Source organism: Echinops telfairi, unplaced genomic scaffold, assembly GCF_000313985.2.
Source record: "Echinops telfairi isolate 266 unplaced genomic scaffold, ASM31398v2 ScPeMD7_7458;HRSCAF=8496, whole genome shotgun sequence".
Classification (NCBI taxonomy): domain Eukaryota; kingdom Metazoa; phylum Chordata; class Mammalia; order Afrosoricida; family Tenrecidae; genus Echinops; species Echinops telfairi.
The window spans coordinates 21,983,071-21,993,794 of record NW_022111358.1 but is presented as its reverse complement, the minus strand read 5'-3'; the positions used below and the strand labels follow the sequence as shown (position 1 = coordinate 21,993,794).

At 45.6% G+C, this 10,724-nt stretch overlaps 1 protein-coding gene across 2 annotated transcripts in view; it reads right to left on the bottom strand.

Annotated features, from left to right (window-relative positions):
* Positions 1-10,724, bottom strand: part of CA10 (carbonic anhydrase 10) — a 599,575-nt gene that overhangs the window by 496,100 nt on the left and 92,751 nt on the right. For both annotated transcript variants that reach the window (XM_004707037.2, XM_045299855.1), the window contains one exon: positions 4,322-4,396. In XM_004707037.2, the coding sequence (XP_004707094.1) occupies positions 4,322-4,396 (75 nt within the window). The remainder of the gene's footprint in view (positions 1-4,321; positions 4,397-10,724) is intronic.

Genomic DNA, 10,724 nt, shown 5'->3' with positions numbered 1-10,724 from the left:
TACACCCCAACAGACAAAAAGAAACATCCTCACTCATGCACCAATAAGCAGTATTATGATGATAAACAGAAAAGACTGAAGTTGTCAAGGATTTTATTTTACTTGGATTTACAATCAGTGCTATTGGCAGTAGTAGTCGACAAAGCGCAGGACATACCACATGGGGCAAATCTCCTGCTTGGTAAAACAGAGGGTCAAAAGAAAGAGGAAGACCCTTAACTGAAAAGCTGGCACAAGAGCTGCAACAATGGGCTCACCCAAGGCATCCAATTCTGCGGCCGGGGCACGATCGGCAGTATTTCATTCTGTTGTTTATAGGATCGCTGTGAGTCGAAGCTCACTCTACAGCAGCTAACAACAACGATCACAATGCAAACCCCATGCTGAATCCTTCCAATAAAATTACCTAAAGGTTTTGCTTTACAGACGTAGTTTCGTGGCTTGTCATCTTTTGGCCAATCAAAAAAAAGTCAGTAAAACATCTCATTGGTTCATCGACCTCTGAAATCCACATTGAAGTGCAGTGCACTCTCCTTGCCCTAGCCATAGTTGGCAAGGTACAACACAAATTTGCTTTTGTTTTTTCAAACAATAAAAGGTTTTTAATCTCACTTCTGGTTGGCACCAAGGCAGTCCTCTCACCGAACACACAAATGGGCCATAAAAGACCCGGGGTCTTCACAATTTTCTATTTTACTATCTTTTGTGCCCACATTTGATTGGAGGGTTCTGCCCTCAGGTCCTTGGGAGAACTGTTGTGGCATAGGTGTGCTACGTCCATCATGGCAGGAAAGACAGGCATTACCATGCTCATTACAGACAGTGACCAAAGATAAACTGCTGGGGCTGATGAGGAGCGCCCCCTCCTGAACACATGGCTGTGTGCTGGGTGGGCATCCAAACTAAACAGGGGCTTTGCCTGTAAGGCAGTCCTTGGTTGTGAGTTGGATCTGATTGAGGAGGTTAAAGTTTATTGTGTCAACCTGGCCGATGAACAAATGTGGGATTATTGAAGGGCAGAGAGCTAAATGGCTCAGTAAGCCTCACCTTTCTAGTTCTCGGGTCTCTTGTTTTGTGATGGTCGGACCAGGGTGCAGCTGCCTTAGCCATTTCCCTGCTTCAGCTGGCAAGGCTCACTTCCTGCAAGACATCCCTGAGGAGAAGCCACTTGAACCTACCCCTGTACAGCCCTGGGTGCTGGAGCAGCCATGTGGAGACCCCTGCCAGCGCTGAGATGCTTACACGTTCACTGACTCAGCTTTCCTCCTGCAGTCGGCATCACTGCATGTGTTTTATGAGACGGAGGAGGACTTTGTGGATTGGTGTTGCACTCATGGGCTTGGGCAGCACTGAGCTGGAATGTTTTCTTCATGTGTACTTACCCTTTATATAAAACTCTCTCTTATACATATGAGTTTCAGTGGGTTTGTTTCTCTAATGTACCCAGACTAACACACTGATGGAGGGATGGATTGAAATAGACCACCAACATGTTCTGTGGAACACTCACAGGAAGAATCACTGTACACCGTTGCCTTCCTCATGCTGCTAAAACACTTACATAACCCTCTCTAAGGACCTGGTCTTATTGAGTGATGGGTTGATGGTTTATCTTCCCGGTTAGTCTATAGGGTCTTCGTTGTCAACCTCTTTATCAACAGCCCCAAGCCTGGTGCTGGGCATCAGGTCGGTCTCCAGTTCACTTACCTACAATTGATGAAAGTGGGACATTCCGATGTGCAATCAACTCTGTACTGCCACTGCAGAAGAATGCTTAGCGGAGTTCCTAGCCATCACAAGCTGTACTGAAGCCACAGATGCACACTGCTATGGCAACTGCCAATGATTCTAGATGCCCGAGTAAAGAACGTGAGGGACAGTTAACTTGTCCACGTGCTCTGCGGTGTGCTGCTAGGCTGCTTTCGGCTCACAGTGAACACTGGTAACAGAGTAGAACTGCCCCATGAGATGTTCTGGGTTGTAATCTTTACAGAAGCAGACTTTCAACTTCATAAAGAATTATAATAAGAGAAACAGTCCACTGTTTGCCCGAGGTACCAACTCCATTAAAGAGAACATCGGTAGTCAGCCATATGTCAGAGCCTCTAGTCATTTACTTACTTCCCAAACCCGAATAACTCATCCTGTCTAGCAAACCTGAAGTTCACAAAGTCTAGGAAATGAAATGCGCTTATATTAATTGTCTTTACCAGAAATCTAATGGGTTTCAGGACTGTTAAATCCAGAAGATAAAGTGATCTCTCAATCAATCCACACGCAGAGACCCTTTACCTTACATGCTCAAGGACTCCACACACACCTTCCAGGCTCCAGACATCCTGAAAGTACCTCAGTGGTATTACTGCATTTCCCAAGTGCTTCATCTCTGCCTCATCTCAAACAGGGAGAAGTGTCAAACGCAGTTACAAGGCTGCTGATTAGGTAGCTGTATCAGCAAAACAGACACACACTTTCACCAGGAACCAAGCATTATGCTAAGCCTGTTGACCTGAATTTCATTCTTTCATCCCCACAAAGCCTAATGAGATAGACTGTCTTTGTCTCCATTTTACAGAGACAGCTGGCAGTGCCATGAGCAGGAGGCCATGGATCCCAGACCTGGTCTCTCTGGCTCCAGATTCCACATCTGACGGCATCCCATGGAGTGGGGTTTACACACGTGATCTCACGTGGGGACGGGAGTGAAGAGCAAGGAAGCGCTAGGAAATCAACAGATGATGGAACAATAAAACTTCTCCAAACAGAAATAATACATCAGCAGAGGGAAAAGTCCACAACGGAAAACATGGGGCAGGAAAGCACAGCTGTTCAGTGTCCATCCAGAACTTTCCGTGAGCGTCTCCATGCGCATGCGGGAGCAGAATGACAATAGCCGAGTTTACTGTAATGTAGAGGGAATGCCCTTTGTCACTCTGATTCCACACTCAGCGAGGCACAGTGGTATTACAAGTGTAATTTCTAGGATGCTTCAACGATCAGAAGCAGATTCACCAGGGAGAAAAATACACAAGATAAAAATGTCCACAATTAGAAGTATCAAGCGCGATGCATCAATATCATGCCATATGAACATATTTGATGTCAATTAAGTTGGCATCAGCTTATAATTAAAAGCCTGGTCATTTCTGAGTAATTAATCAAGTTCAGTCCCTATATGCCCACTGGGCCAAGAAATGGATGTACCAGAGTAAATTTATCAAGTTAATAACATTAATGTATGAGGCCATTTGGCAACCAACCACCTTTTTCCTGGGTCACCCCCACTCCCTTGGAAACTTCCAAGATTCCGTATCATTTTCCCATTAAGTAAATGAGAAAAGTGATGCTCAGGCAGCTTTAATAACTGAACTCTGCACCGCGGATGTCCTAAAGCACAGATGAAGAGGGAAAGGGAGCATAGTAGCAATCAAGAATGGACCACGTGACCGGGACACTCCTCTCCTCCTTCCACTTGCCACCAACTACAGAGGTCGCAGCTGACCCGCTGGACCATCTCTTCTCAGTCATTGAGAGGGGGCAGCACGTCAGCGCTTCTTGACAGCTTTATTTCGTACTCCCTCGCGATGAAGCAGTTAAAAACCTTTGAAGTAGCTCAGCTCATCTCTCTTCCTAACTCTATTTAACAATCTTACCCCTTCCCCTCACTCTCTTCCACTAAAATCTTGAATCTGCTAAAGTGTAAGGATTTTATTAGAATATAGGGTCTTGGCGGTAGGGGGTGAGACAAAGAATAATTATCCCAAAGACCCTCCACTTCATTTCCCAACAGATCAGGGTATGTTTTGGCTGCAGCTAGTCTTTGGTTCTCTGTCCTCTCCCCCCATGCTGACAGTGTACACCTTGCCTGTTATTTATAGCTGGTGCTTGGCCAGATCTGCTGAGTCCTAGCACGGCTGCGGTGGAAGTGACATCAGGGACAGCATGGATCCCCAGCAAGCTTCCTTTCCATGGTCAACTCTTCCAGACTTCCGGCTTCCTTAAAGTTCGGCAGTGGCTCTGCCTCACTAAACCCAGTGCCCACAGGCAAAGCTCGGACCCTCATGCTTTCCACCCTCCTCCCGACAAGAACTCTCAGGAGAAAGAAAGCTCGTGACATGTAGGCGAAGCCAGAGACCCATGTGCGTGTTCCCTTGTCCCTAACTTAATTACCTCGGTCTTGATGGAGAACTCTTCGACACAGAACTTGGACTGTGCTGTCTTTTGCATGCGTTCAAGTCTGGATGGCACAGGAAGGATTTATCTTTTGCTCAAAATCCCTTCAAATTAAAAAACACCAGCCCAGAAAGAGACAGACGTTTACCTGGAACAAAGCTCCCCTGGACCACCTCCTTGTACGCCCACCAGCCTTCATGGATTTTGGGTGAATTCTGTTGAGCTGTGGGAAACACAAAGGAGAGACACTGAGGTGGTGTGCAAGAAGCCCTGTGCCCAGGCTGCACAAGCACGTGGGTGAGCACACTCATCACAGCACTCCATGCAACAGCCAATCTCCCCCTTCCCTTTTTCGGATAGATCATCAACCTGTAAATAGAGTGCACTGATTTTTAATCAGAAGGACTTGAGATTTTTCAAAAGAGGAGAGAATGACACTGTAATAGCATATGTAAGCCTACTTGAATTCCTGCTACTTATCTTTGACTGTCTCCTACACACACACACACACACACACACACACACACACACACACACACACACACCGATGGAATTGTGGAGAGGAGGCACATCTGTCCACTGGCCAGGCAAGAACTCTACCCATGCAAGGCCACACTGGGACTGATGGGGAGAATCAGGGAGTTTGCTGAAAGGGTCCAGCTAGGAAGAGAAAGTGTGCAGTCGGTCACCTTTCCTAAGATCCCAGGGGAAAACAGAAAATAGAGATCCCTATGATGAGGGCTCATGACAGAGTGTGACAGAGAGAACACGCAGTGTCGTGGGATGCTGTGAGCTCAGACTGACGTGACCTTGACCTTTGTGACAGTTGACAGTGAGTGGGGGTAATTCCATATGTTAGAGTACATACAGTAAAATATAAGCGACACTGAACTTACACTGATGCCTGTATTAATTAAACTGCTTTCGTATTTTAGTCCTCAGTCAATCAGGAGGAATATCAACCCCATAAGCATGCAGCCAGTACATGGGAAGGGCTAACCTTCTCTTTATGGTCCCTCTTTCCGTCTCTCTCTTTGCTCTCCCTCTGCAGAGGCCGAGCCATGCGGCTAATGCTTCTGGTCGGGAGTGGATGCATACAAGGCAAGGCGGAAGAAACCAAGGGTTGGGCTGGAGAGAAGGTTTCAACATTTTTATTTTTCAGAAACAACGCCTAATTGAATTTGAGTTACTGTCTTCCAAGTATTTTCCCACAGCACGGAGAAGCTCCTCAGAGCCCTGAGGGTGGTAGTGCTGCGGATGAACGAAGGAGGATGGATGGCACAGGCCCAGTGAAAGAACCCCCGCCACTTCTGGGGCCGACATGGGGCTGAAGGCCCCGGGCATTTGCCACGTGCCTTGGACGGAGTTCAGCTGTTCTCACGGCATTTGAGGAAGGCAGTGAAGGCAGCTGAGCGACCATCAATGGATCTATTCTGGGGCAGCAGGCAAAGGGGAAGCAAGTTCAAAGCAGAGGCTGCCAGGCGCTGTCCAGCTTGGGAGCCAAGCGGAGATGCCACAGAGGCCCTTGCTATTGGTAGGAGAAAGACAACACACCTGCAACCCTGTGCCATCACAGCCACTCCCACTGGGGGGGGGTGCTATGGAGGGTGTCTGAGGCTATGTTTATGGGAGCAGGCAGCCTTATCTTTGTCCCAAGGTGCGTCTGAGATGCCAACTTGCCAGTGGCCTAAATGGGCATCCCTGCCAGAAAAAGACAGATCTTTAAAGTGAACAAAAGTCACAAGGTTAGCAGCTCCTCGGGAGAAAGATGAGGCTTTCTAGTCCCCTAAAGGGTTACAGTCTCAGAAACCCACAGGAGCACTTCTACCCTGTCCTAAAGAGTCACTATATAGTTGGCATTGACTCGGTGGCAGTAAAAGAGTGAGTGAGTGAATGAGTGAATGAGTAAGCGAGTGAGCAAGCGAGAGAGCGAGCAAGCAAGTGAGCGAATACACCTTTAGACCTTACCAGAGAGAAAACAGGTATTAATTATATGGCTGCAAATTGCACCAACTCTGTAGCATTGCCCTCCTGTCCAGGAGGATGGCCTACTGAGTAACCTATCCTCTTTCTCTTCCCTAATGATGTGGGAAGTCACAGTAGCAGCAAGAGGGTGAACCCAAAGGGCTTAGAGCTCCTTAAAATCAGATGACCTAGAACACTCGGACCCATGGCCGCTTTTGAAGCAATCATCTGCAATACCCGCTTTGCCTACCGTTCGGTAAAATGAATAGCAAGGTAATCTATTGAGAGAGAAAATAGACAAACTGCTACCTTGCTCAACTCCAGCCAGCTGTGTGCGAAGGAGCACATCTCTCTAGCCTGGTAAATATTCACATTTCTAAAAGTCCCAAATCCGTGAACTATGGCCATCACCTCACAACTTAAGTCAGAGATAAAGTAGGACTGGTTCCCTTGATCAAAGACTTCTGAGCTTTAGCTACACCCAAGTCAGGTGTTAGCCAATCAGGACTGCTGCTGCCACAGAACACATTGAACTACAAACACAGCCTCTCTCTACTCGGAGTCAGTCACTTGGGAAGCCAGGCTTCCTTGCTCGGAGTGCTGTACTCCCAGCAAGGCTCAGCTCACAACTCGGGCATTTTGTTTTTTTGGTAATTTTGTCACAATAATCTTACAAAAACCACTGTTAGAGATATGTTCACACACTATTTCAAAAATAAGTATAGTGTTTTAATGGTAACACAAAAGAGAAATCAATGTAATTTTTATTGAGACAGTCTGTATTTCAATACTTAAATACCCAAACATTCTACACCAGAACCGAGATTGGCAAACTATTGCCTATTTGCCCAATATGGCCATGGCCTGTTTTTGAACAACTCGGAAGCAGAGTTTTTTAAACAATGCCATGACTATCATATGCAAGTAAAATTTTGCTAAAGATAATGTAAATGGTTGCAGGCATAGAACTGCCACAGATTCAAGCCAACTTCCAAAGAAGGACATGGGGTGGATGCACTCGTTCTCCATGTCAGGTGGATGCTGGCTGAAAGCAGAGCACACCAGACAGCTGTTGGCCTGTTTTGTTATAAAGAGATTTAACTGTGCTAGACTAAAATACAGATAACCTTGCAATGAGTGACTCTTCCAGAACACTGAATCGCACACGTGGGACATGTGTGCATAGACTTAGAGGCAGCTGTTGAAAAAGAACAAGGAGAAAGTGTCAATCTGACCATCAAGAAAGGTGATTACTTATTTAATCGATACGTTGAGTATATGTTGAATAAATAATCAGAGAGGATGGACCCATGAAGAAGAATGGCATAAAGTTTAGAAGAAGGCTCATTAATAGCTTGCAATATGCAGATGACACCATCTTGCTTGCTTAAGGAACAAAGAACTAGAAGCACGTGTTCACTATTGTCTTCAGAACGGATCGCACCTCAACATTAAAAAAACCCCAAACCTTCACCACTGGACCACTAGCAACATCATGCTAACAAGAGAATAGATTCAAGCTGTCTAGGATTTCATTTTACTTGGATCCACAATCAATGCCCATGGAAGCAACAATCAAAAAATCAAATGACAGTAAGTGTTGAAAATCAAGTATGTCATTTTTAGGAGTAAGAGATGCCTGACCCAAGCCATGGTACAACAGAACTTTAAAATGTCAAGGAAAATTTCAACTTTTAATTCCATCTTTCCACAAATTTTTTGGAGCTCTTGTATTCTTTCTTACTGGTCTCATATACATGCACAAGCTGGACAAGCAGGAAGACTGAAGAACAGATGCCTTTGAAGTTTGGTGGTCGTGAAGAACACTGAATGCAGTACAGGCAGCTGTCTTGGAAGAGGTACCGTCAAAGTGCTCCTTCGCAGTGAGGGTGGAGAGACTGTCTCAGATACTTTGGATATGTTATCGGGAGGGACCAGTACCTGGAGATAGACAGCTCACTGCCACTGAATCGATTCTGACTCATAGTGACCCAATCGAACAGAGTAGCACTGCCCTTATAAGTTTCAGAGAAATAGAAATCTCCCTGGGAGTAGAAAGTCTCCTCTTTCTCCCAGGAAGCAGCTGGTGGTTTCAAACTGCTGACGTTGAGGTTAGCAGCCCAACGTGTAAGCCTCTGTGCCACCAGGTCCACCCTATAGAAAAAAACATCTTGCTTAGTAAAGTAGAAAGCAAAAACCTCCCATGAGCTCTTGTCACAGTGCGTGTCACTGGGATAAAACCTATCGATAACCGAAGATGACCCAAGTTCAGGCACTGTTTGCCTCTGCTCTAAGTAAGGTCAGGAGACACCAGAACCAACTGGGTGGCATCTAATAACAACAAAACAAGATAAGGATTTTATTTTTACATTTTTTGACTGGTTAGAAAAAAGTAAAAGAACAATACTTTTCAGTGTCACATAAAATATATATGAAATTAAAATTTTGGTCTCAATGAAATTTTGTGAGAACACAATCACACCCCTTTATCTCCCTGTTCTCCGTGGTGGCTGCTGCCCTCGTTGGCAGAAACTAACAGAGTGACAGGGTCTTACAGCTCACAGAGCTCAGACTAGTGGGTAGGTGGCCTTTTATCAGGAATGTTTGTTGCTTAGTCATGTGCACAGATCATTTCAAAATACACAGTCAGCACCATGATGAAGCTGTGATAAAAAGGAGAAGTGGAAAGAGTAGAACGTGTGGAAACACAGATTTCACTATGGAAAGGCAAGGTATAATGGGCCAAAAGGAAAAATGAAGTTCAGATACTTAAGTGAAATGGGTAGAAACGATGCCGTTGTATTATATGAGAATCCAGAACACCGTAAGTGTCATTGCTCTCGGTGGAGTGATTTTCCAAAAGAGGGAACAATCCTTGACAACATTTTAGACAAAGAAAGTACACGCATACCTTGTGTTATTGCGTTTTGCTTGATTGAGCTTCCAGGATATATATATGTATTTTAATATGGAAGGTCTGCGGCAAGCCTGGGTGGAGCAGTCTAGCAGCGTTATTGTCTCCAGCACAGTGTTCTCACTCCCTGCCTGTGTCACCCTCGGGCAATTCTCAAGCATTTCAAACTTTTCATAATCGACTGCACACTCAACGGGCTACAATACAGTGTAAACATAACTTTTCTATGCACCCAGAAGCCAAACCACAACAGCAAAATTGTGATTTGCTTTATCAGGATAATCACTTTATCTCATGGGCCTGGAACACGACCCCCAATCTCTCCCACATAAGCCCATTGTAACCTCCCCTGATTTACCAGTGTTGGCACTGGTGTACAGGGCATATTAAAATGCCATGGGAGATACTCACTCAATGCTCCTATGTAAAATGGAGTTCAATTCTAAACTCAAACAAGCAAGCCAACTTTTCACTCTTTGAGAATGCCTGCTGGGATCCAGGATGTCTTGCCCTTCTTGGAACCTGAACCACTGACTAGCATGTAGCACCTCTGATCGCAGCATTTTTCATGATTACAAGCTCAAGTGTCCTCGCGCATTTCCCAAACAGTCCCCCAAGGAGCGGGGATGCCTCTACTGACAGTCGCTGACCAAGAGCCACTATTTGCAAGTTCTCATAGGGCTGGGGTAAAACTGCATGTCGAACAGTAATCAAGGGTGGCGTGTCCTGAGAAAGATTAGTTATAGAGAAGGTCAGGGCTATACCTTTTCCCATGCTGAGCCCATGTGGGTCAGAGCAGACCTTGCTCCATAGAGTTTTCCGGACTGCGATCTTTCAGAAACAGATCACCGGCCGTCTTCTGAGGTGCCTCTAGTGGTGGAGTACTGAGTCAGAATCAACGTGATGCCATGAACGCGTCTTCCCTTCATGTACTTCTAAAACCAAACTGAGCCCACTGCTCTCATAGCGACTCTGTAGGACAGGGTAGATCTATTCCACAGGGGTTCCAAGACAGAATCTCTCTAAGAGCAGACATCTCTTTTTCCCTCAGAGCAACTAGTGAGTTTGAACTGAGAACCTTGTAGTTAGCAGTCCAATGCGGAACCTAAATTTTGGTGGGCAGATTTCCATCAAGCTTACAGAGGCGGAGGAAAGGCCTGGTGATCTACTTCTGAGAATCAGTCAATGAGAACATAATGGATCAGAAGAGAACACTCTCTGATAGAGGGTGGATGATGTGCCCCCTAGAATAAAAAGCACTTAAAATGATAGCACTTAAAATGCGCAGGGACTGAGCATGCCAAGATGACTAAGACGGTGCATTCCATTTTACCGGAGCTAGAACCAACTTAATGACAACGAACAATAAACACTCTAATAAGCCAACAAATCAAGCTCACTGTCATGAGTCCATTCCGACTCACAGCGATCCTACAGGACAGAGTAGCCCTGCCTCCTGTTGGTTTCCGAGGCTGTTGATCTTTATAGGAAAGAGACAGCCTGGCCTTTCTCCCTCCCAGAGTTTTTTGACCTGCCAGCCTTGTAGTTAACAGCCCAGCATGCCACCCATGATACTACCAGAGCTCAAAATAACTCAAATGAAGACTTCTCAGGTTTATAGGTATGTTTCTATTATCCAGACACACACATACATACATATCCCTAAGAAAAA